This window comes from Canis aureus, chromosome 28, assembly GCF_053574225.1.
Source record: "Canis aureus isolate CA01 chromosome 28, VMU_Caureus_v.1.0, whole genome shotgun sequence".
Classification (NCBI taxonomy): Eukaryota; Metazoa; Chordata; class Mammalia; order Carnivora; family Canidae; genus Canis; species Canis aureus.
In genome coordinates, this window is record NC_135638.1 from 13,006,421 (window position 1) to 13,034,368 (window position 27,948).

Here is a 27,948-nt window from a genome sequence, read left to right on the forward strand (position 1 = left end):
ATCCTTTTAAAAAGGCCAGATGTTAAACTTACTGGACAAAGACTTTAAATTGGCTATTTTAAATATGTTCAAAGAGCGAAAAGCAAACAATTTCTAAAGAACTAAAGGAAATGATTAAACTCCAATTAAAAGGCAGAAATTGGTGAATGGACTTTTAAAAGCAATATCCAATTACATACTATCTATAAAAGATTCCCTTTAGATTCACAAGCAGATACAGGTTGAGAATAAAAAGATGGAAAAAGAGAGCTGTGAGTGGCTGTACTAATGTCAAACAAAGTAGGCTTTAAGTCAAAGATGGCAATATTGAAGAGATGGCAGGAAAACCAGAGGAAACCTCTTGTACTTGACTCAAGCTTGGGATAGAGCTCATGGCGAGAAATATACATGACGACAGGACCATGCTTTGTTAAACTGTGTGTATGTGTGCATGTGTGTGTGCGCACGTATGCCCATGCAGGAATCTTCCCCACAGATTTTCTCTACTAAGACCACCAAGCTATCCCTGAGAAGACAGTAAGGGGGGGGAGAGGGCACCAGAAGTGCTCACTTCATTTGTCTCCTTTTCAGGAATCACAGTCAAGTGCTGCCCGTTGTCCAATGTCTGTAAACTATTGTTTCATATATTTTGTCCAGTTGTTTGAAGGTGGGAAGTAAATCCAGTTCCTGTTTTTCTATGATGGCCCAAAAGATGTAAAAAAAACTCATAGTCATTCATTTAGTAAGCATTTACTGAATACCTACTATATATGAGGAACTGAGCGGAGTCCTGGGGATACTCTTGAACTGGAAATGGTGGAGTCCACACCCTCCTGGTCCCCAGCCCAGCAGGGAAGACAAAAATAATTAAGCAATCACTCAAGCAATATAAGCCCTGACAGGTGATTAGAGAGAGAGTACTGTGAAAACACAACAGGGAGACTTGACTTAATCTGTGCTATCAGGAAAAGTTTCCCAAAATAAAGAACATTTTAACTAAGATTTAAGGAATAAGTAAGATTTGGTATCTGTGTGTGGATGGTGGGAAGACTGCTACGAACAGCATATGCAAAAGGCCTGTGGCAGGATGGACCCATTAGAGATCAAGTCCAACCCTTATAGTTCCCAAGGAAGAAGCAAAGGTTCCGGGTTGATGACGTGGCTGGTCATACTGCGTTAGCAGCACAACAGGGGCTGGAATCCAGGACTCTTACCTCCAGCTTTAGCGTCCTTTCCACTCCATTATGTAGCTCAGCAAATGCAGGGACTACTAGAACACTTTATATAATGACATTTGTCATTTTATGGTCCATGACATATTAGGAACAATACATGATTTTGTCATTTATTTTCATTTAAAAATAACGATGGCCGAAATTTTACTCATGATATACTTTTAATCGACTCTTTATTTATTTACAAGGAATATGCCATAAGGTGTAAATAAACGTACAAGAGAGCACAAAATGGAAAAGAATGAACGCTCACACATTCAGCACGCTGAAGCCATAACAGCATCGTAATGGCCCGGGAGTGTTAACACGGCTTCCTAAGTGGCTAAATTACACCCAGGAGATCCTCGCTCAGCAGTGTAAGCTGTTAGTGCTCTCAGACATTTTGGGAAGTGCATCCATTGCCCCATTCCGAGCTTAATTGCCATAATAAATGTCAATTAAAGCTCCTTTAAGATTTTAAACTGCAAAACTCAAGTGAAACTATTTATGTATGGACTCACATAAGACTTCTGGTACATGAAGTCTCTCCTACAAGAGACACAGTGTATTTACACTTACTGTGGGACAGATAGGTTCCAACAGACACACTCAGCAAAACTTGCATTCACTTCGAAGAGAACGCTATTTTCTCTAGCTATCAACGCCTCACTTTTACGTGGCTTATAAACTGTCATATGTTTTCTATGTTAATAGAATTCCGTTCTCCTTCAACAAATGTATACAGAGCACCAACTAGGTGCCGGGACTGGAAATACAGTGGCTGTAACAAGACAAACGCCCCCTCCCATCAGCATGGCGAGATCCTCCCAGAAGCTACCAGGAAGTCCCTTTCCACCCCTGATTGGATGTCTACACACGATTCCTTGTGACTTGTGCTTATAAGGCTTAAAAGACAATTACTCGTCCAGTGTAAATATAAAACGGGGTCTTTGTTAACTTCTGAATGTGGCAAAGACATTTCTTTATGTCTTAGGTAGAGTTCATTAAGTCAGGTGTCGACGAATTCCATTTTAGTTTAAGGAGCCCAAGCTGCCAATTGTTTGATATCATCAACTTCTTCTGTCCTCTTGGAAGATGCTAAAATGTAAAAATGGATAAAAATTAGCAAGTGGTGGCGTTCACACCTGCATCACAGAAAACAGGTTTGAATACAGGAATTAAATGGCATATGTTTATGAAATAAAAAATAAGTGCTATATGGGAATAGGCCTGGCTAGCAGTTTTCGGGAACTATCTGACCGTGGGCGGTTGAGAGGGGCAGCACACCTGCTCGAGATCGATGTGCAGTCGAGGACACGCCCGACGTTCCACCTGGCAATCTATCTGGCTGCGCTGGGAGGGAGGAAGAAGGCACATTTGGAAGTCGGATATTTGTCATCTTCGTATTTAATGCCTCCTGCTCCAATTCTTCAAGTTCTGCCATCAACTCATCCTGAACATAAGAGAAAGAAAGAATTATGGAGTTAACGTTTCAAGAAGTGGGTTTCCTCAAACACAATAATAAGAACATCTGCTACCCAATTGATATGTGAGAACCCAGTGAAATGGAATATTTATTTTAAAGACTAACTCTTTCTTGCAACACTGAGCAATGATTAAAAATGAATATTTTGGGTTGTGCAAATTTGTTGTAGTTAATCTTATAATACTTCAGTAAACAGTTATTCGAGTAATTTGTGCTCGCTGAATATATAACCTCTACAGTTTCTAGGAAATTTGCACCTTGCTTGTCATGTTTCCAATGTATCTTTTCTTTTCTACTGTGACAAATTAAGAATCTGTAAAACTTTAATTGGAGCAAATACATATTTTCAGCTGGGCTAATGCCTATGAAAATAAAACAACAGGTACAGCAAAACCATGAGGTGCAGAAAGTAAAAAGAACCAAAGATACTATGGTTTCTCCGTTAAAGTACCAAAACCAGTATAAATCATGCTGTGTGGTTGGGTTAAGAAAACTTCAACTCAAGGTAGATACACTGTACTTCTTTCTTTTAGCTATGGTCTCAGAGAGTCTGGTTTAATCTTCTTCAGAGAGACAAGACCAGTTTGAGATTTTAAGAGCACAAGTCACCTTACGTCAGATATGAGCTCACTACAGAGGTTCAGATCTAACTGACTCCACGAGCACCCAAGTAGAGTCCAATCCCCCCGAGAGAGGTTGGGAATCAAAACCAAATTTGTCATTATTAGAACTCTAGGGCTGTCACTATTAGAAATGACCCAAGACACTCTTCTATTCGACCAAGGAGATTCTTTGTTTATTCATTCATTCATCATTGAACAAATTTATTGAGAGCTCACGCATGGTCAGGTATTGAACCCAGTATTGGGGGTGCAAAGGTGAATCAACAGTCCCTACACTTAAGGAACTCATTATTGAATGTGGGAGAAAGGTACCTAAACAAATCATTATCTTATATTAAAATGAGAGTAACAAAACTTTGGGCCAAGACAGGATATACTTAAGCCAACCACAACATTTAATCAAATCAATTTATATCAGATGTGCAGCACGCTTAATGATTATCTGACCACTGCTAAATCTACCTCAAGAAAAGGAAATAAATCATGAAAGTGTATGTCATTAGGCCACGTGAAATAGCAGGGTCAGTGTAATGTGTGCTCTCTGGTTTTCCACAGGCTATGTGAATACAGTGCCTTCAGAATAGGTATTCTGATGCCTATTTCTGCTCACAAAACAATTAGAGATAAATATAATTAGTATAGTAATGGCTGGACACATTATCCTACACTGAACGTGTGCCTGGAATTGCCAATAGTACTTGACAGTCCTCAACAGCACCGAGAAGATACTGACATCTTCTTAAGCAAACATGATAGAATAGTCACCTCCTCCATCGTTTAAAGACTGAGTATCAAACACTTGTTCACTGATAAAATAATTTTTGAATTTAAGAAACTAAAAAAAAAAAATAATAATTTAAGAAACTTCAGAGATAAGCTAGCCATCCATTAATTCTCCTTTTATAGATGAGGAAACTAAGGGTCAGAAGAGTGAAGAGACTTACACAAAGTTGAGCAACAAATCGCAGAACCCAGGTGTCCTGGTGAGCCCAGAGCCCTTCCACCATTTTGTCATGCACTCATGAGATGCTTCTTACCCTAACCGGGGGTAGGCAACATTCTCTGTCCAGGGCCACATGGCGACATCGTAGGCCTGCTGGCCACACACAGTCTCTGTTGCACAGCCTTCTTTGCTTCTACTGTTATTGCTCTGACTAACCTGTACCCTCCTTAGCTCAGGCACCGTACAAAGAGACCATGGGAAGGATTTGGCCTAACAGCCAAATTTTCTAACTCCTGGTCTACATCATTTTGGGTGGGAGGGAGAAGATATATCTTACTATTTTAATTCCAGTATAATTAAAATACAGTGTGATGTTAGTATTTAGTTGCTTACAGCAACGAGAGAGTATACATTACTCAGAGCTCCTCATGATAAATGCAGTCTTAATCCCCTTCACTTGATTCACCTTTCCCCTCACCCACCTCCCCTCTGGCAACCACCAGTTTGTTCTCTATATTTAAGAGCCTCGGGTTTTTTGGTCTTTTTTTATTTGTTCTGTTTCTTAAACTCCACATGTGATGGTCTGCAGCACTTTTAAAAGTTGTTGAGGGACGCCTGGGTGGCTCAGTGGTTGAGCATCTGCCTTCAGCTCAGGGTGTGATCCCGGGATCCTGGGATCGAGTCCTACATCAAGCTCCCCACAGGGAGCCTGCTCCTCCCTCTGCCTAGGTCTCTGCCTCTCTCTCTCTCTCAGTGTCTCTCATGAAAAAATAAATTTAAAAAATCTTTAAAAAAAAGTTCTTGATACTCAATTCTCATTTTCTCTGTTTCCATGGAACCACATCTCAGTAGATGTAGCATTTTTAATATCACATAGATGCAGGAAGTCAGATTCTTTCCCATACTAATCAGAGAGCTGGAAACATTTTGAAACATATACTAGTCTTACTTATGTGTGCTTTGAGCAGAACAATTGAAATTCACAGTGCAGACACCACCATTATAATTATAGTCTCTATTATTGGACTGATTAATCTAAATGGAATGTGGGTGTTAATAATGCCACTCTACATTTATTTTGTTTCATAGCCTGAGTAATAAACAGAGGCACACTAACCTCTAATTTAACAACTACAGAGCATGATATGTCTGTTCCTTGCAGAGTGACACAATCTGCTTTGTTTTGCCCAGATGTGTGAGCGCTGGATTCCTCGTAATGGTGCTATTTAGGCTTCACCCATTAAAAGTCACTAACTCTACATAATCACATACTGCCTTCCCTTAATAGCTGAAAACTTAATTAGGGGTGGTTTGCTAAACCATATTAATCTTTCTTTTAAATCAGGGCTCCCAACATTTCATTTCCCCCCTTAAGAGAAGTGCATCACTAACAAATATCACTTATTCTTTAATGATATTTAAGAAAATATTTAATAAAACCTGCCTGATACATATGGGAGGAAGCTATCCTTTTCAGCAACCACATCCTCTGTTCTTTACGCTGTGATACCTACCTCATCAAAGTCATCGCCAAATCCAACCCGTTGAGAAAAGGCTTCTGAGATTTCTTGGGCAATATCCTGTTGCTCTGTGATCTCTTGCATCAAATCATCTATTTTGTTCAGATCCCTGGGCAATAATACGTTTTTGAAATATTTTAGAATTTTACTTTAAAATTATGAATTTAGATATAATCCCGTATGAAAAATGAGTCAATTTAATGTAAACTCTTAGTTATTTCAGTAGGATAACAAAAATCTCTGATGAGAAGATTTACCAACTTTAAAAATAACTTGCATTTCAAAAATACTAATAATCCTGCATATGCACATATATTTTAAATATTTGATAAATAGCCGTTACATTTGGAAGTCACTAGAGACTATGACAGTTTTTGTAGATGCATTTTGAGATTTTGTCTGGTAGGGCATATGTAAAATTTAATATATGCCACTATGTATCAACTCAGCAGGAAATGATGCCATGGACCCCCAAGGACCATTATGACCAAGATAAACAGCGACTATCTGAGAGCAGTCTTTTAGAGAGGCTGAACTCTGGAACCAGAGATTTTCTAGAACACCTAATGGCTCTGAGCTGCTGACTCCCTGAGGGCTTTCCCATAGCTACTGATGCCAGGTGGAGAATACAAATGAGAACAGGGTGAGCCCTAGGAAGCCCTCAGAAGAATCAGAACTTTGGCACAGGAATCCAGGTAGCCACAGGCCCACGATGGACAGCTGCTCTGAAGACAGTTTCTAGCACCTGAGCCCCCCACCCCACCTGGACCCTAACCATCAACCTAGGCTGTTCGTTCTGAAGGCCAGGATCTGGACTGCTTCACTACCACCCTGTCTCTGAATCATTCCTCCAACTCTGAAACTAGGGCAAACTGATTGAGAACCAGAGGAGTGACAATTTTCCTCATTTTTAAGTGACCTAAATACTGAAATTGTGATTCCCAGTGGAATAAATATTTTGCAAGTTTCTCAGACTATGGGAAAACCCAAATATTTTTACATTAAAAAAAAGTTTTCTTTTAGCATCCTCCTATCACTCCTTATTTCCAATAATTATAATTATATTTATAACAAATATACAAGGAACTTAATTTATGAAGAGGAGTATGAGAAAGGCATAGCTGAAGTTTGGGCCTCAGGTTGAATTTTTCTCAAAAGGAATACAGTGGAATGCGGCTGCTCAGCTACCTGGAGAGAGAGGCTGTGGTTCTGTGCTACAGTCAGCACCTCACTTATAGGATTCTGTGATGAATCAGCACCCTGCTTACAGCAACGAGAGAGAATTTTGACTCTGATAATGACTCTAATGATCTTTCTGAAGCTGTCAAATGACAGCTGGTTATCAATGAGTTATCAAGGCAAGAAAATGTCAGCAACGATGGCTTCACTGACCCCTGCATCCACTTTTCCCATCCACAGACACTTCTCTTTATCCCTCAGGCATTCATTGCTCTTGTGCACCTTTGACCCAGACTCACTATCATACCCAATCTTGGGAAAGGATCAGGTCCCGGGCATTGATTTCTCAGGGTGAATATAAAGCAAATTATCAGGAGCCTCACTACCACTATGAATATTGACACTGAGTGCTTACTTTGCGCCAGAAACCATGCGAAGTGCATTGTATCTAGTATCTCATTGACTTTCACAATCACTACACGAGGTAAGTACTATTATTATTTCCAATTTACAGCTAAGGAAATTGAAACAGGGAAAGGCAAAGTAATTTGCTCAAGGACAGTTGGTAATGAAACAGAGATTATATATAACTCAGAAAATCTGACCTCAAATCTACGCTCATAGCTATTATTCTAGGTCAATGTTTCCCAAACACCTGTTAATATCAGAATCACTTGGGGAAAACTTGGTGCTAAAAACAAAAAGGCCCAATTCCTACCCTTCTTCAAGGAGTCCAAGGAGCCTGGGCATCTGTGTTCTCTTTTGTAGCTTTCCAGGTTTGATAATCAAAGTTTGACAACAACCATTATTTGATAATTCTAACATTCTCACAGATGTTGACATTAAGGCCTTTTAATTTTTTTAAATTTCTTTTTTTTTTTTTTTTTTTAAGATTTATTTGACACAGAGCACAGGCAGAGGGTGAGCAGCAGCAGGAGGGGGAGAAGCAGACTCCCCACTGAGCCCGATTCCAGGACCCTGAGACATTTAGGCCTTTTAAAAACTATAGCGTGGGGGGTGCCTGGGTGGCCTAGTCAGTTAAGCATCTGACTTCAGCTTAGGTTGGGATCTCAGGGTCCTATGATCAAGCCCCACATCGGGCTCCCTGCTCAGCGGGGAGTTTGCTTCTCCCTCTCCCTCTGCTGGTCCCCACCTCCACTTGTACGCTCTCTCTCACTCTCCCTGAAATAAATAAATAAAATCTTTTTTAAAAATTAAAAAAATTGGGATCCCTGGGTGGTTCAGCGGTTTGGTGCCTGCCTTTGGACCAAGGCATGATCCTGGAGTCCCAGGATTGAGTCCCACGTCAGGCTCCCGGCATGGAGCCTGCTTCTCCCTCCTCCTGTGTCTCTGCCTCTCTCTCTCTCTCTCTCTCATAAATAAATAAATCTTAAAAAAAAGATTAAAAAACTGGGATCCCTGGGTGGCTCAGCAGTTTAGCGCCTGCCTGCGGCCCAGGGCGTGATCCTGGAGTCCCAGAATCGAATCCGCATCAGGCTCCCTGCATGGGTCTCCTTCTCCCTCTGCCTGTGTCTCTTCCTGTCTCTCTCTCTCTGTCTCTCATGAATAAAAAAATAAAATCTTTAAAAAAAATTTAAAAAACTATAGTGTGAACGTATTCACAGGTGGAATGTGAGACAATATTGAGGCAACTGGGAAACAGAGCGAAATGAGTAACTTCATTTTCTCATGGTCTTTTTTTTCCTACTCTAACTTCTATTCTTTCTTTGAGGGGGCATTCCATTCTAACGTGTCAAAAAACCTTAAATGGGTAACCCCATTCCTGCCAAAGTCACCATATAGTTCCAAAGGCTCTTCTCAACATTGAGGGAATTAATGACTTGGAGGGAGACCAAAGTCACTCACATGTTTTCATGAACTGCTTTCATCGCTTTTGCCGCAAAGCCCATGTTTCTTAACACCTCGGTGTTGGTGTGTGAGTTTTCCAGGGCTTCTCTCTGGAACTCAATGGTGGAAAGTGTGCCATCAATCTGAGCGAGCTGCTTTTCAAACCTCTTCTTCCTCTTTAGTGCCTGTAATGCAGCTAAATAAGGGAGAAGCCACATTTATAAGGAGAAAGACCAAGCCACTAGATCAAGAGACATTTGCTCAACACCAACCATAGACTCAGCATTGCTGATCCCTATAGATAACGAGGATGCCAAATAAAGCTGAGAAACTAACACTGCCATCTGACCTTTTATATTCCATAAAATATATCTCATAAGTATTTCTGTCAGTATAGGATTTTAGAAAAAGAATAGATAAAAATATGAGTAAAAATCATGCAGTAGAAAAATAAAAACTCTGAAGGAACAAAAAAAATCTTAATAATTGTCTATTCTAGCCCAATTTCCTTATTTCAAAGACAAGCTAATTGAGATCCAGGGAAGTTATGTGACTTTCTTGAAGGTAAACACTGAGTGGCAGCTGGAACCCAAACCAAGGATGATGAGCTTCATGTCTTGGTATAAAATGATCATGAGATGGTCAGCAAGGTTACATCCAACCCTGGGCATCCATAAGCTCAACACTGCTTGAGTCATAGTCAAGGATGATATGACACACTGGTAAGAGAAAAGAGTGTTGCCTTCAGTGAAATATCCAAATACCCTCCCATTAGCTCTTCAGCAAAATAACCTTACCTTCTTTATCTGAAAAATCACAAAACTAACGGGTCCATTTGACTCTGGCACTCCCTCCCCAAAAAAATACAATATGAGTTTTGATAGGACATTTAGGGACAGTGTAGGAAAACAGTAGCAGAAGAATGGTAATATAAAGATAATTCAATGGAATTGACAAAACTCAAATAGCTTTATGGTTTTGGAGTTAAGCACATAAATTACAACAAGAGATTTCTGAGAGAAGTCTCTCTTCAAACTCTGTTTTAGTCAATTTATTCTTGTAATTCCAAGAGATTTGGTTTACTTATTATACCCCTGTCCAAACCATTCTCTATTTTCTCTCTTGAAATCCCAATATGATGGATGTTGGATTCCTTGGCTCTATCCTTCAATCTATAAATTTATTTCTCTTTTTGTTCTATGTTCTGGGATAAATCCTTAAGTTTACATTCTGAATTACTAATTAGTCTTCAACTACATGTATTCTATTTTTTGCTCCTTTCTTTTTAAGTATTTCTAATCATTTTTTAAATTATGTCTTTAAAAAATAAATTATTCAATTTATTTTAAATTCTGTTTTAATTATGACTCTTGAGTTTGGTTGTTTGCTTTGCTTATCTTAACCCTTTCTTGCAATTACCTTTCATCGAAATTCTTCTGAGTCTGTGTTAAAAGTTAATATTTATAAATGAAAGACTAGAATAGTTAGTATAAATAACTGGGGTTCTTGTAGTTACATAAGTATGTTTTCCCATGAGGTCTCTCTCTTGAAAGGCAAGGCTGCCCAAAGCTGTGTATAAGAAGCGTTTGTGTTATTCCATGGGAGGGAACAAGCAGACAGGCTTAACAAAGAAAGGCTTTATTTTAGGTGTGGAACACTGCTCTCTATCTCCCTGGGGAGCGGTAACCATCTTCCCCTATCCTTCCCTGCCCACTGTGGAAGTCCAGAATTATCAGGTTCTGCTTGGTTTCCCTCTCCAGGTACAAAATCACAGTTTAAGTCCCTGCTGACTAGCACTTACACTTTATTTAGAAAAGAGCTTTTACTTGTTTAACCTGTCCTTTAGGAAAGAACTAAAACAATTTTTTAAAAATTGTCTGGCACGAAGGCCTTTCTATGATATCACACAATATCATCCTGTAGAGAAGCTCATCACATGAATGACCAGAGCTGTGTCAGGGTTTTCTCCCCAAGATGGAAAGAATAGCCCATTGACCCTCTGGGTTAAGGCTCTACCTGTAGATCCATATGTACTGTTGCATTTATTACACTGTATTATAATTATTTGTAAAACCTCTTCTACCCCACCTTGCCTACACTAGTTAGAAGCCCTTTGAAGAGAAATGTGGTATCCTAGTTTCCCGTTTCCCCAGTCCCAGGCCCAGTTTCTGGCACATGGCCAATAAAATACAAAACAAAAATTAACACTGAGTATTTGTTATATGCCAAACTGGTGCTAAGTGCTTTATGTGAATTATGTCATTAGCTCTCACGAAAACTCCAAGAGTAGACACTATTATTCGTCTACTTTACAAGAGATGAAATAAATATTAAATAAATAAATCCAATAATTTTGTAAATACAGTATAATGACAGCATGGTATAATAGAAAATGTATGGACTTCAAGGCCAGAGTGTACCTTCCCCCATGATTTAATAGATACGTACTCTTGGGTAAGTCACTTCCCTTGTTTGAGCTTCAGTTTGCTGTTCTGGAAATGGGGATATAATCCCCACAATGCTGGGGGATTGTTTAAGAATCAGAGATAATTTATGGAAAATACCTTATACAGTCCCCATGCAAGGTAGACAATTAACAACTAGATAATATTATTAAAAATAGCAATTTATAGAACATTTATTAATGCAATTGTATATCTTATTTCAGAGACTAATGAGTAACAAGTTACCTATTTTTTCATAACTCATAACAGGAACATAATACTAGAAAACATTAGAAAATATTAGAGTTAGAAAATCTTAGGAAGCTAACCTTCAAATACACATCTCCACCCAACATACCCAGAAGTGGAATGTTACAAATGTGACTCCTCCCTATCCTGTTAGGCTGGTTCAGTGTCTATACTTACTTGGAACCTGACTGGTATCCTTTGACCTAAAAGTATTTTCCTCTTTTTTAGAAACACTTTAATGTTCTCTATTTAAAAATACACCATGTTTCCTAGTAAGAATTTATATTAGATTACTTTCTAAAATTCAAAAAATGCAATTTGATTTAAAGGATGAGACTTCAGAGTTACTAGATTTACGTTTTAATCTTACCCCTACCAATTAATGACTATGCATAATAACCTTGGAGTGTGACCTTAACTCTTAAGTGACATTCTCTACTTGGATAATAATAATAATAGCAACAACAATAATATGCAGATGACAATAGACCATTGTACTCTGGAGTCAAGTTGCCTACTTCCAAACCTAGACTCCATCTATTCATAGCTGTGTGACCTTACATAAGGTGGTTATTGGAAAATAAGGATATAACTCACTCAGTGGTTGAGGATTAAATGAAATAACATATGCAAAGTATTTAGTGTGGTGCCTGACACATAGTGAGTGATTACTAAATACTGAGGACCTTCATAATCATCATCATTATCTCCTTCACAGGGCTGTCAGCACCATATGGTGGGAGCCGCATGGTATAATGCCCAACCTTGCAAATGTCTGTTGTTAATGAGTTCTGGTTTGGACACAATTTTAAGTGCCTATGTTAACATACAGTTTCTGCCCTTCAAATTACGTGGGAGGAATTTGAAAATTCACTAAGAGGTGAGATCTCAACTTACACTTTAATTCCCATACCACGAACTACGAATTGGCCTACACCAGAGTCCTAATCTCAGAGGGAGCCAGGCAAGTCATGAAAGTGAAGTGAAGCAGAGAGAGGTTAGGGAGAAAGGCCTTCTTTGTTTTCTCACCTGTGAGAGAGAACAAGACAGGAATATTAGTCTACTACAATAAAAAGTAGTACAAGAGTGGTAATAAAGGATAGTGGACCCTGGCCCCAGGATCAAGGAGTCAATGGGAAGAAGCAGAACTCTGGCAACCAGGAAAGCATAACCCTGATCTAACACCCACTGGGCTCCAGTCCACAACTACCATGCCCAGCCCTTCAGAGGCCCAATAGAAGCAAGAAACCTAGATTGGCATGCAAAGTCTTCCAAATTTAAAATCTGACTTACATTTTTCCAAATCACCTCGTGTGAGCAAACCCAGTGATTTCCGCACCGCTGGATCTGGCCCCAGGACACCTGACACCTCCTGTGACTTCTATCTGGCACAGTACACTTCTCCCAAACACTAAGACAAGAGGCTTACGTTCCAAGGAGCCGAGAAGGGTATGTGAAGAGTCTCCTTGTGAGGCGGTTCCCACATGAAAGGATGATGCCTCAGGCCCACCATGAATTAAGACAGGCTTTGATTTGGGGTTGTTTTTTTGTTTGTTTTTGTTTTTGTTTTAAGATTTTAATTATTTATTTGAGAGAGAGAGCACGAGCAGGGGGAAGAATGGAGGGAGAGGGAGAAGCAGACTCCCCTTGGAGCAGGGAGCCCGACCACATGGGGCTTGATCCCAGGATCCTAGAATCATGACCTGAGCCGAAAGCAGATGCTTACCCGACTGAGCCACCCAGGCACCTCTTGATTGATTTTGTTTTATAATAAACAATTTGGGAAAGAAATGGCTGCATATTTTCAAAGACATGGAACAAATACTGCAAACTTCACATTGCTCCTGTTTTGGGAGAGAAGGATGTTTTTAAAGCCATGTAATTTAACCTGGGTAGAAGGTGCAATTCAATCTTCAAACTCCTGTCTGTGCTTTTAAGCACCTGGTGAGACCTGGGCAACATTCTTTCTAAAACAAAGCTATCTACTGTTTTGTTTTGCAGTGGAGAAACAGCCAAGGGTTTTGCTTCGGGGCTTCACAATGATGTCCCCTCGGCAATGGATTCAAAGAACAGTGAGTAGTCCACACGGCTGTAAGGGTCGCATGAAGAGCCCTTACTACAGCTCAGCGAGGATAGGGGCTGAAACTTAAGAATTACTCACTTGAACCAAAATTCCACCAGCCTTAAGCAACTTTACTCCACTACTACAGAGCCAGAGGAGGAAGGCTTTCAGTCACCTATGAAAAACAACTATACATGGCAGGAAAAAAGTTACAGTTTTATTGCTCCTATAGTATAAAGGGCATCTTGGTTTTAAAGGTCAATCTGTTTTTCACACACTGAGTATCTAAATGTGTGCCTTGTTAATCCATTAGTGGTCCAAAAAAAAAACAAAACAAAACAAAAAAAGAATCTTTCAGAAACCATCATATCCAGTGACTATCGACAAACCTGTTGGTGAAATATGAAACTGCATTATGACAGCTCTTCCCTCTACCAGGAATGGATGATCTTTAGAAAAGGCCTAAAAGATGGGGCCTGGAGGAGAAATCCCAGAGGGCTTCAGGTACATATGTCACACGTAATTGATCATGTCGTCCTTTGCTTTTAACTGGGAAGTGTCGTAGTCATGTGGTTTTATTTGAGAAACTTTAAGGTAAGCCCTGTTCTTACTCACATACCAATCACTTTGTTAATTAAATAATACCTTCTATTTATGGCACCTTGTTTTAGTTCTTGAAAAACACAATCTGAATAAGCATGATGGTAAGCGTTCTACAGACACCATAAAAAGAAAATGTTTAAAGTCACAGGTTAGATTGAAAACAGCTGGGATCATACTAGAAAACTGTAAGGTTCATTTGCCCAGCACCACCCCATCGTGAATTTCCCTGGCCATCTTCAGTTTGAAAAAATATATATTCTTATCCATTCATTTCAGCCACTCCATGAGTATACACTGAAGATCTCCCCCACCCCCAGTATTATGTTAGGCACTGCAGGGACAAAGAAATAAGGCTATAATCTCAGAGGATCAAATATGCAATGGGTGTTCAACCACTTATTCATCATTGAACAAGCATTTATTAAGCACCTACTATCTTCCAGAAACTGTGACCACAGATACTAACAGGTATAAGTTACATTTAAGCAGCAGAGGAGACATATAGAATAATGAGAGACTTGTAGAAGGTAGGGTGGGCGCACACAGGGAATGGACAAGGGATGGTGTCACAGAGGCAATGGAGATGAAGCCAGGGTGACAGTCTACACGTATACACAAACAGCAAACACACAGCAAAGGAAGGAACACAAATGATAAAAGGTGTCACAGGATGGAGTCACCTCCACAACGCAAATCTCCTGCTAGACAAGGTGAAGTTTCTGGCTGAGATATATGAGAAACCAGAAACTATAAACCCCAAAATAGAGCACATCACACCAGCTCACCACACCGGCTGGATCTTATAAGTAACCTTCCTATTTTCAAGGTCTCACCAATATTAAATGTCCTAGAAAGGGTCAAGAGCAAGCTAAAAGAAGACCAGAACATGGCAACGATGTGGGGAATTATACAATGGTGAAGCAGATGCCTGAGAAAACAGTAGAAAGGAAAGAGATTGGAGAAAGTAAGTAAGAGATATCCCAAGGAAAAGGACATTTGGAAGTGGACTACTGCTGTAAGCAAGCCAGTGACGGTGGACTGAAAATGCAGGAAAAAAAAGAGAAATGGGGATTGATAAAGTATGAAAGATTAGAAAGAGGATAATTAACACCCTATCCCATCTCCGGAAAGATAGGAAATGGACAAAGGAAGTTAAAGTTCATTTCCAACAGAAATCATGCTACTCTCATTTTTCTGAAAAGCTCACAGCTACTTTTGGAGATCGAAGCAGTTCTTACCGCCAGGATGTTGCACGAGAGATTATTAAATCTGAGAGCGAAAGGTCATGACCAAAAAGTGCTATCAGCCTTGAGCTGTCGAAAAAGGAAGAACGCTTGCCTAAGACTCATTTTATATATCCACTGAAATTCTTATTTCTTATAATTAATTGCTTCTGAGGTCGATTGCTCCGCAAGTCAAATTAACCTGCTATTGGAACAACATACCAATGTAGTAATTAAAATGTACTTGATATTCTTTGTAAAAACCCAATTAAATGTTTGACTAGGAAGCATATATAACTGAATGGATGAGTTTTTTTACCTGCTACCAGTATTATTAGTAACCTCACACTTTGGTAACCTCTATGGGGCTGCTACTGCCTAAAATGCAAGGAAAATAGGATGAATATGAAACCAGCAAATATTAAATAGAAAAAGTCAGAAATATGGGCACCTGGGTGGCTCAGCGGTTTAATGTCTGCCTTTGGCCCAGGGCGTGATCCTGGGATCGAGTCCCGCATTGGGCTCCCTGCAAGGAGCTTGCTTCTCCCTCTGTTTGTGTCTCTGCCTCCCTCTCTGCCTCCCATGAATAAATAAATAAAATCTTTAAAAACAAAAAGTCAGGGCAGCCCGGGTGGCTCAGCAGTTTAGCGCCGCCTTCGGCCCAGGGCGTGATCCTGGAGACTCGGGATAAAGTCCCTCGTCGAGCTCCCTGCAAGGAACCTGCTTCTCCCTCTGCCTGTGTCTCTGCCTCTCTCTCTCTTTCTGTGTCTCTCATGAATAAATAAAATCTTAAAAAAAAAAAGTCAGAAATAGTGATTATACTTAACTCTAGGGTAGACATATGTACCTATAAATGTAATTCCATATCACATGTGTACATATATACATGGTTGTATGTAGCTATATGCACGTATGTACACGTGTTTATACATGTGCATGTATGAATATGTACATGTATATAAATGTGTGTACATATATGTACAACATAGTTCTATTTTTCTACTTGCAGCAAGGATTCCTTTTCATCTGATACACCAACATTTCCTACTATTTTGACTGTGGCTTGCAGGTGCCCCTGAGAACCAACAAACTATACCCCTACAGTGCCCTTTAACTCTCACTGTCTTATGATTCCACGATTATTCCCTTGAGATTCTATGATCAACAAATCTTGAAAAATATATAGCTCCTATCCTCAAGCTCCTATCCAATTTCTATTTGAATTTCTTTTTTTAAAAATATTTTATTTATTTATTCATGAGAGACACAGAGACAAAGGCAGAGACACTGGCAGAGGGAGAAACAGGCTCCTTGCAGGGAGCCTGATGAGGGATTCGATTCAGGAACTCTGGGATCATACTCTGAGCCAAAGGCAGATGCTCAACCACTGAGACACCCAGGCATCCCTATATTTGAATTTCTTTAAGAGAAGGTTTACCCTGCAATTGGTGATGAATTATTCTTTAACTTTGCAAGTGTAAGTGGGAGAACAATACTCAACAAAGGAAGATAGTTTATATAATAAAAATTTTCAAACTCCTCACAAAAAGGTAAACCAAAGGCTCTTATATATGTGATCTTTAAAATACATGTAAATTGATTTAACATGATTTTACTTTTTCCTGCTGCAGTTAACAAAGTATAAGTTTTGAGTTAGGATAATATCTTTGTTCAGACTCCAAGGTTATATTGACTTTCACCTACATGTACTAAATATGGTCATGGAATTTGCACTGCTCACTGAGAAAGGCCTATTCTATTGACCAATATTACTTCTAAAGCAAATAAGGTATGGATATGTAGCATATAGGACTATGTGAAAGAACCAAAAAGATTCACCAGAAATTCATATTTAAATAGAGAATAAAATGTCAAAAAGTGTTTGTCGAATATCTGGCTGCATGATTTTATTCCTCTAAGTTTATATGTGAGCCAAATGTAAAAGTATACATTGTATTTCATTTAAGCTGGATGGTTGACATTAAATTTTAATTTTTAAATGCTTCAGCTTCTGCTGCAAGTATTCCCAACTTTTAACAGAGAATAATCAACTTTTCCTTGCCTGTAATTTTTAAATCACCATTCTTGCTGCTGGCTTTTGAGGGGTGGTTTTGTTTTTGGCATGTAAGTCACTAGGTCGCTAGAAGGAGGAAGAGTTGATAGAGGTTGCGCAGATGACAGTCGGGCTTTAGCTAACCCCATCCTCTCACTGGAAATACCCACAAGCGAGAGATACCTGGGAGAAGGGCTTAGCAGTGGGCTCAAAGATTCATTGGTTTGGATTTAGGAGTTCATTGCTTTAAAGCATAAATTTTGGACTAAATCCCAAATATTTCCAATAAGCAATTCTCTATTAAGAACCACTTATTTGAGGTAAGAAATCAAGATCACTGGTATATGAAAGTCAGTTATTTGGGAAATAGATTACTATTTGCTTTATATTTATTCCAGACTCTTGCTGTTTTGTTCCTTCTCCTTCTGTAAGCTTATAAGCCAATTGTGTTTGTTGAACTTCTATCAAAGAATAGTCAAAAAAAAGTAGGAAAAACTAAAATTACCAGTCTGTACTAAAGTTCTAGTCACAGTTTCCTATGGCAAAAGGTTGAGAATGGAATTTTTTAAAAATAAATCCTCAATATTACCGACGTCTTTTAAGTACCTGCGATAATTTTGTCCCTTAAAAGTACAAATGGAGGGGTGCCTGGGTGGCTCAGTCAGTTGAGCAATAGATTCTTGATTTTGGCTCAAGTCATGATCTCAGAGTCCTGAGATAAAGCCTGTGTTGGGTTACATGCTCAGCAGGGAGTCTGCTTGGGATTCTCTCTCCCTGCCCACCCCACTGTTGTGCTCCCTCTCTACAAAAAAAATATATCAATGAATCTTTTTACCAAAGTACAAATTGATTCACATATATTTAAGTATATAACAAAAAATAAATGCCAACATAAATCATTCTCATCTTTTCCAAAGCTGATTGCCAAAGCAAAGCACTGTAAACTTAAAAAAAATCTCAGTCTTAGAAATGGCCTTGTATCTCACTGGCTAGACTATCATGCATGTGTCCTGTTTTCTTGAAAACAAAATCTGATCTGAAATTAGTAGTTCTAAATACTGAGGAACACAGTAATTCTAAGTACATCTGAGGGCAAGCTTACAATAATCTCCTGCTATCGTTTCTCAAAACTGTATAAATCATATGACTTTTGCATAATCATGGTGTCAATAAATTTTCTACCTTATTGTGGCTAATTCAATTAATTGCAAAATAGTATACATCAAGGAAAATTGTATTCTTAATATAATGTATTTTGCAAAAAAAAAAAAAAAAAGCTCTATTATCCAGCTTTGTGAAACTTAAAATGAATAATAATAATAACTGTTCCAAAATGTATAATGATGCTCCATATTCATGACAGGGAAAAAAAAAAACAACACCAAAAACCCTCAATTAGTTACATAAGAAATAGTACCAATTACCCTTCTAGAAGTAGCTACAACACATCAGCAAACTGTCAAAAATCTGCTCCACAGACTTTTTCTAGAATGCTTCTAGAACAGAGACACCCTACACTCTAGTTTCTGAGAAATTAGAAAAGACAATGATAACTAGAAGCCAATATGAGCTCACAAAGATGAAAAATAGCAAACTAATCTCATTGACCTGTTTTCTTTGGGTTACTAGATGCTGACTCAAGGTAAAAAACCATAGGCCACTCAACCAGCCTTCTCACATTATGCACATCAGAATTAACCAGAAAGGCTTGAGTATCACAATCCTAAACTTACCCTAGACTTCTTGAGATAGAATTGCCTGGTGTGGCATTTTAAAAAGCTCTCCAGGTGAATCTGGTGAAGCTAATATACTCTCAGTTCATAAATCAGCATTTGGGAATCAGAGGTGTGTGACTATAGTTTGGTTTCAAGAATATAACTCACAAGGTATATTGAAGCATTGTTAGGGAAAAGAGAAAAAGGTGGAGAAATAAGATGATATGGGCTAGAAATGTACATTAGGTATCTTCATAGCTAGATGAATAACTGAACTCATTGAGCACTGATCTGTCAAATTGGTAATCATGCCTTACTCAAATCTTAGATGAAATGTTATTACTGGAATATAAAGGTTATCCTGTAAGGAAGTCTCTAGAGGCATGCCATGAGGCTCTGTCCTTGAGTTCTGTCTTATTCAATATATTTTAACAAATACTTTGACAGAAAAACAAAAACAAAAACAAAAAAACCCCACCTGTTGATCAAATTTGTGACTGGTTCGGGCAGCCTGGGTGGCTCAGCGGGTTAGCACCGCCTTCAGCCCAGGGTGTGATCCTGGAGACCCAGGATCGAGTCCCACATCGAGCTCCCTGCATGGAGTCTGCTTCTCCCTCTGCCTGTGTCTCTGCCTCTCTCTCTCTCTCTCTCTCTCTCTCTGTGTCTCTCATGAATAAATAAATAAATAAATAAATAAATAAATAAATAAATATCTTTAAAAAAATTGTGACTGGTTCAACAAAAAAGAAATTGCTCATATATAAGACAATGAAATCAGAATTTTAAGATTTAACTGAAAATAAGATGATCGTGAACAGAAATAAATGTAAAATACTGAATGCAAGCCTAACATATTGATTTAAATGGGGAGAGGGTAAATCTGGCTGGGATTCTGCACTCTTTCCAAATCCACTGGGGGAAGGCAACTGACCTGCATCTGAAAAAGCACAACAGAACAAAAGAGATAACAAGCCCATGGCATTCTGCTGGTTGGGGTACCTAAGTGGGTGAATGAGGGTATAAGTCTATGAGGATCCCTGCCAGGGCTGAGAGAGGGAAGGGAGGTAGTAGGAAAGTGAGAAGTTTTAACACCCCAGCTTAAGTGAGTAGGCTCCCAGGGCCCATTCAGATATTTTAGGTTTCCCCACAAGGGGTGACAGCCCAGGGGGAGCTTCTGAGGTGGGGCAGAGAAACTGAGGGTGAAAACTGAAGAAGGGTCACATTTCCATTGATGTATGTTTTCCAGAAGAAAGAAGAGTAGTTGAATGGAGAACAAGACCTGACTCGCATATGGGTCCTTAATGCCCCAGGAATAAAACTCTTTCTTTTCTCTGGCCCTAGAATACACAGAGTACAGTACAAAATTATCAGATAATTGAGGCACCTGGATGGCTCAGTTGGTTAAGTGTCTACCTTTGGCTCAGGTCACCATCCCAGAGTCCCTGGATACAGCTCCATGTCTGCTTCTCCCTCTCCCTCTGCTCCTCTCCCTGCTCCTGCTTTCTTTCTTTCTCTCTCTCTCTCTCTCTCTCTCTCTCAAATACATAAAATCTTTTTAAAAATCAGATAATCAAAGGCAAGCAGAATACTTTATCGTGATGCTTGGTTTTAACTTGAATTCTGGAGAACTCTGAGATTCTTCAGGACTATGGAGTCACAGTACCAGGTGGACTTCCCTCAAGAAAACTAATACAGGGTAGCTAATAGGCGTCCGTCAGAAGCTTCAGGAATGTTTCTTCAGCAGGAAACAGAAGGGAGGTGGGTGGATATTTCTCCTCTGAGTCTCTGATTAATAGAGGAGGAATAAAGCAACAACAGGAACGGTGAGGGTAGAAGATGGAGTAGAGGTTTCTAGTTTAGCAGCTCATGGAATACTACCTGCCTCCTCAGTTCCCAAGCTGTAGTGGGCATCGGAATCACTGGGTTATCTCTTCAAAGTTCAGAGTTCTGGACCCCGTACTCCACCTACTATATTAGAACGTTGAGGGGGGTCCTTGTGAGTGTACATTTTAACAAACATCTTCAAGGAATTCTGATGGGGGTGACCTGAGGGCCACGTTTTGGGAAACTCTCTTAAGAAAGGAGGTCACCAAGTAAGTGATATCTCCCAAGAGACTTCCCGTCCATCAGGGCCCTGCATTCTGCATCAGTCTCATGTCACCTGAGCCATGCATGCCTGTGCCCTCACTACTTGGACAACAAAGCTGATACACAGCTGACGCAGACGGCATTCTTTTTATACAGAAGTCCGTCCGGTTGTCCGTGTCTGAGACTGCAGAATTCAGCTCCATGACAACCATAATAAAAAGCAAACTGAAGAGGAACCAAGGAGGTTTGTACATGAGGCTAAGCCAATGGGAGCGTGCACACACCCCAACTCCAAGGAACATCAAGTCTGCGTCACGACTCTGAAAGCAAATTCGGCCTTGCCAAGAAATAGCCCGGGCTTCAAAGAGAGCTGGCTTACTCCAAATAAAAGACTGTGCCCTCAGATCTCACTCATCAGATACCTGATGGAGGAGCAGAAGGGCCTCAGCTGCCAGGTTTCACTGGAATCATGTGTAAAGATACTGAAGAGGGGTTGTGACCGAATTTGCTCCTTCTTGGTCTTAACCTTTCGTCCCTATTAGCCCATTGCCCACGGCCTGAGGCCTGTGGATAACCCAGACTGGAGCCAGCCCTCTCCACATAATCACATATTTGAAGTTCCTGCTCAGCCGAGGAAAAGGTAAGCAACAGAGGCACCTAGGATGCAAATTTAAGAGGGTAATCACTCTCAGGGGCACACAAGTGTGTGCCAGGGTCTCTCTTACCTCCCACTAGACCAGGCCCTGGGAAGCAAACCTTAGCACAGTAGGGGGGGTAACTGAGAGGTGACTGAGGGAGTTCAGGTCCGCAGAACAGGAGACACAGAAAAATGACTGCGGTCCTCAAGTATGTGAAAGGCCTTCACGTGTGACAGATGGAATAGATTTATTCCTCTTTTTTTAAAGATTTTGTTTATTTATTCATGAGAGACACAGAGACAGAGGCAGAGGCCTAGGCAGAGGGAGAAGCAGGCTCCCTGTGTGCGGAGCCTGATGCAGGACTCGATCCCAGGGCCCCGGGATCACGCCCTGAGCCAAAGGCAGACACTCAACTACTGAGCCACCCAGGTGCCCCTGGAGTAGATTTATTCTATGTTATTCCTGAAGACAAAATTTGGACCAGTAGGTGGAACTTAGTAGGAAGCCAATTTCAGCTAGGTAAAAAAAAAATACTGTTATCACGAGGGCTGACATTTATAGAGCACTGAATTAAGGGCTTTATACAATAATGTCATTAATCCTCATAACTCTGAGGACTAATCATCTCCTTGCCATGACGCAGATGAGGAAACCGAGAACTAGGCAGGCCTAGGAAATGGTCTAGAGCCACACCATGTCTAAGTGGCCGGGCGGGGCTAGGAATCGAACCCAAAGTTGTCTGCTTTGAAGCCGAGGCTCCTGACTGCAACACTAAGTTATTGTCTATCAAATGTGTAAAAACTGGATCAGGACCTTATATTTAAGCAAAATAAAACCTGTGGCCGTCTCTTGGTGAGTGAGATTATTTTTAAAAAGACCTCAAGGGAGGTTAGAATAGTGACCACTATGGTGTTCCACCAATCTAGTGTGGCAGGAGGGGTTTGCAGTACACGGATCCCTTCAGCTCCTGAAGCCCTGGGACACCAAGAGTCCCCAAGCTGCTTGTCCCTGTTTATCCCAGAGAAGCACACAAATATTATCAGTGCCATAGAGGCCATGATGTGCGGAAAAGGTTAGGAAGCACTTCCAAGACTTAAGGACCACATATTCCTAACTCATTAACATTACTATGGATTTAAACTCTTCATCCTTAACTCCCCCCCCCCCCACCACCACCACAAGGAAGAATCACGGAGGCGGGGGTTTAGATGGATTGACTGATGACAGAGAGAAAGAGAGAGAAAAAACAGGCTCAAGCGGGAGGAATAGCTGGGGAAGGAGGGGGAGAAAGAATCTGAAGTTGACTCCACACTGAACCCGAAGGCAGGGCTGGATCCATGACCCCAAGATCCTGGCCTGAGTGGAAATCAAGAGTCAGACTGAGTGAGCCACCCAAGCTCCCCCTGGGGGCACTTTTAAAAAAAATATTGATGCCTGAGCCCTCCCCCCCACCCCAGTCAATTATATCAGAATCTAAGGGGTGAGACCCAGGCATCAGGGTAACTTAATATACAGCCAGGATTGAAAACTGCTCTCAGGGTCGGCCTGAGTGGCTCAGTTGGTTAAGCACCTGCTGGCTCAGGACATGATCCTGGGGTCCTGGGATCAAGCCCCCATCAGAGACCCCTGCTCAACAGGAAGCCTGCTTCTCCCTCTCCCTCTGCCCCTCTCCCATTTGTGCTTTGCACACTGTCTCACAAAATAAATAAATAAAATATTTTTTAAAAATTAAAAAATCAAAACTGCTCCTGATGACAGTGCTCAAAAGAAAAAAATTAAGTAGTCTGTAAAAAGTCTGCTTTTCCACAAAGCAGATTACCAGTTGTAAAGCAGGGGTACTCTACATAAACTACATTAAAGAATCTCTGACCTCCAATGTTTTTTTTTCCATTTTTTAAATGGGACTACTAGAAATTTTTTATTATTAGTTTCAGAGGTAGAATTTAGTGATTCACCAGCTGCATAAAATTCCCACTGCTCATTCCAACAAGTGCCCTCCTTAATGCCCATCACCCAGTTACCCCATGCCCCCACCCAACTTCCAAAACTTTTAACCAAATTATAAATCTTGTTCCAAGGGTTAATCTTTTAGATCAACAGGGTCCTGAATACCATGGGTATTGCCCAACCAATTTGGTAATGAACACTCAGGTTCTTTTTGGGAAATTATGGTAACTACCAAAGAAGTTTGAAGTGAGAAGAATTAGCGACGCCTGCACAATTTAGTATGAGATACAGTAAGAACAAGTTTCAGACTAAATTCTGCATAAACAAACATACACTGGCAAGCAAAAACAATGAAGCCTGACTCAATGTCCCCTTAGGGGCTCCAATATACCCCATATGAGAAGCTCACTAAAGGGACGCCTGGGTGGCTCAGGGATTGAATATCTGCCTTCAGCTCAGGGCCTGATCCCAGGGTCCTGGGATCAAGCCCCACATCAGGCTCCCCACCAGGGAGCCTGCTTCTCGCTCTGCCTGTGTATCTCTCATAAATAAGTAAGTAAGTCTCACTGAAGGCAGTGACATGCCCTGGTAGGGTGCTGTGCTCCGTGCGAGGTGCACTCTGTCAAAAATACACCTGAACCAAGAACCAGACACGGTGTTCATCTGCGATCGAGCCTCAAGTACCATTTTAATGTTAAATTAGTTATATATCTAGTAGATTCTTATTATTTGTTCTTACAATGGGAAGCAAGGAAGTGTCTCCAGACTAGTTTAGCCAACCCACGTATTTAGAGTATCTATAATTTCACCACTGAGATTTCATTTCTAACACCATGCTAATTTAAAAGTTACTTGCTTTACCAATAAAACCCAGTTTTGACATTCAGAAGGCTGCCAAAGCTTCTGTTGTTGTGGAGAAACAGATTACCGCAGAATTTGTAGTGGCCAGGAGTTCGGCCCTTGTTTTTCTTTCTTTTTTTTTTTTTAACATATATATATTTTTAAGATTTTATTTATTTATTCATGAGAGACACAGAGAGGGAGAGAGGCAGAGACAGAGGCAGAGGGAGAAGCAGGCTCCATGCAGGGAACGGCCCTTTCTGATACAATGTTAACTGGCCATTCAACCTCCTATTCTTGGCAGCAAGCTAGCTGACCAATCATGTCTAGAAGTAAAACTTTAACTGCATGTACATAATGTCACTCAGATTATAAAGTACAGCCCTTATAGCACAATATACAGCCCTGTGTAAAATACAGCCTTGTATAAACAAGGCCCATTTTGTACTAACTATATTGGGCTTGATTAAACCATGTATGTGAAAATATTTCTTAGTAGCTAATGGAAAACAGAAACTATGTGTACATGACATTATCTGATTTATTTGAAAAATGCTGATATTGACAGGTCTTCTAATATGTGGGTCTGGGATTAAATTCTTTCCATAGTTTAGAGTACAGATGAACTCATGCTAACTAGCCTATTTCCGCTCCCACAACCACTGTTAGAACCAGGCCTGGGCTAAAACCTGTGAAGTTCCCAAGGATAAATGATAAAGAGTAAGTGGCTTTTTCTAACCCCAATTAGTTATTTGCACATGATACACGCATCTGTAACTTCCCTGACTTAAGGAAGTTAGATTGATGCTCTTAATTAATGTTGTCTTTAATTCTGTGGGAGGATCTTAATAAAGCCATTTGCAATATACTTTAATGCATTACCAGTTGGAGACCATTTCTGGGAAAAAAAATCAATAAAATGTAGATTACCTTACATTTTTGTCTTCTGAAAGCAAATCTACATTTTCACCACTTCCTAGGAGCAGATGTTCAATTTTTAAGATTTTTTACACCAGTATTTACTGAGCAACCACTGTAGATAAAACAATATACAGACCCAAAAGGGTGACAGAGACATCCCTTGACAGACATCAAGCAAATTTCAGAGTGCCTATCAAACTGAAGAGGGGGAAAAAAAAAAAAACGAAGAGGAAGAGCAGAGAAAAAGACCTGCCAATGACTTTTTAGCAAGCCATAATGGCATAGTATCTCTTTAGAAATTGCCATTAAATCGCTTCCCAAAATGTTTTCAGACAAAGTAAAAACAGAAACCAGTATTTAAAACAGGCCAGGATATAGTAGCCCAGCAGCAGCAGAGAAAAATGAAACTTGGCCTTTTTACTGTTGGTAGTTAAGTGGACGCAAATGTATCAGGCACATTTTTATGGGAAGCAGCAGGGTTTTCAAGGTCAACTCCAGAAGACATTATTCCTTTCCTGCATTAAACAATGGCAGCATCATTTGGGGCTGAGTAAATCTCCCCAAGCCTTTGTCATGACTAAAGAAGTCTGACTTGTGGATGCAAGTTCAGGGTTAGGTGGTGGGCAGAGTTCTGTTACTGCCGCTCCTATTTCTGAGTCCGCCACTGCAAAACCACTTTTCTTTCTGGTGTTACAAGACCAAATCATTTCAACTTCTCCCTGGGTTTTTTTTATACGTGTCACTGTGCTGTTCAGACCTACTCTCTATAAAGAGCGCAGTACGCTGAAGAAACCAATTAACTCTGGAAAGCAACAAAGGGTTCAAGGTGCGACAGGAGCACCAAGTGTCATTACTGGTTCAAAGTCCCTTGCGTGGTAAAAACCAGTGAGAGGAAATATAATATTTAGTTCCTCGACTATTTTTTAAAAATAATAACCTCAACAGCAGAACAGCCAACGAAACTCTTCAACGGCTTAGGAGCAAGGTAAAACCAGAACATACTAGAATATACTCTGCTAGAGATTTCTATGCAAGTTAAAATGTGTGATCCAATATATATAAACACACAACAGAAAACTTGATATTGGAGGTCAGCAGGGCTGGGCTAAGGTCAGGCAAGACAGGAGTAAAATTTAAGATGGGAGGCAAAAAAAAAAAAAAAGGAATCAAGATAAATAATATTTTAATGCAACGTCTTTAAAGTTCAAAATTCACAATGGACAAAATAACACATTAAAAAAAAAAGTCAAATAAAAGAAGTGCCTTGTAGAACGACGTAAGGGCCAGAGGCAAAAAAAAAAAAAGAAAAGAAAAGAAAAAAAATCAATAATACCAATTCTTGGGGATCCCTGGGTGGCTCAGCGGTTTGGCACCTGCCTTAGGCCCAGGGGGTGATCCTAGGGACCCAGGATCGAGTCCCCCATTGGGCTCCTGCGTGGGGCCTGCTTCTCCCTCTGCCTGTGTCTCTGCCTCTCTCTCTATCATGAATAAATAAAATCTTAAAAAATAATACCAATTCTTTTTTCTTTCTTTTTTTTCTTTTTTTTTTTTTTTACATGTAGATATTTTGTTCATCATCGGTCTTTTCCATTAATTCTGAGCTTTTTAAAGCGTGTTCTTTACTGGGCCTCCCTAACAGCCTGCCCTCCAGGGTTGTGCCTCCTGAGCTGGGGGGTCAACAGCAGCTCCTGGAAAGGCCGCGGGGGGAGGTGCGGCCTCCGGGGCGGGTCCCCCAGGACCGGGCTTGCAGGCGGGGTGGGGGTGGGGGCGGGGTGGGGGTCCCGCCTGCGCCGGCCCCGGGCCTACCTCGCGGATTCCGCGTGCCGTGCTTCTTGGCCAGGGTGAGCTCCCTCTGCACGCGAGCCTCCAGGTACTCCTGCTTCTTGCTCAGCATCTCCTCGGTCTCCCGAAGCCGGGCCAGGGCCTCCTGCGGGCTGGGGGCGGCCCGGCCCTTCGAAGAGCGTCCGGCTCCGAAGAACTTGCCCAGCTTGCTCATGGCCGCGGCTGCGGGGGGCGCCCCCACCCGGGGACCCGGCGGCGACGCGGCGCTCGGGTCTCGGGCCCACCGCCCACAGGCAGCGCTCCCGGGCGGGCGAGTCGTCGGGGCAGGTGACACACGCCCCTGGGCAGTTCCCGGCGGCCGGGCCCGCCCCGCGGGGCGGAGGGGGCGGAGGGGGCGGGGCGGGGGGGGAGGGGGCAGGCAGCGAGCGGGACCGGAGGGGCGCGGGGAGGCGATGGAAGGTGGGGGGGGGGGGTCCGGGTGGCCCAGCGGTTTGGCGCCGCCTTCAGCCCGGGGCGTGACCCTGGGGTCTCCGGATCGAGTCCCACGTCGGGCTCCTGCGTGGAGCCTGCACCTGCCTCTCTCTCTCTCTC

At 41.0% G+C, this 27,948-nt stretch overlaps 1 protein-coding gene across 1 annotated transcript; it reads right to left on the reverse strand.

The window, feature by feature from the left end:
- Nucleotides 1–1,356: 1,356 nt before the first annotated feature.
- CHMP4C (charged multivesicular body protein 4C) lies at nt 1,357–27,679 on the reverse strand. The gene is made up of 5 exons (XM_077876438.1): nt 27,382–27,679; nt 8,811–8,988; nt 5,760–5,874; nt 2,481–2,646; nt 1,357–2,291 (listed from the first exon to the last, which is right to left on the reverse strand). The coding sequence occupies exons 1-5, from the start codon at nt 27,569–27,571 to the stop codon at nt 2,230–2,232; spliced, it is 711 nt and encodes a 236-aa protein (XP_077732564.1). The 5' UTR covers nt 27,572–27,679; the 3' UTR covers nt 1,357–2,229.
- Between the last annotated feature and the right edge of the window lie 269 nt (nt 27,680–27,948).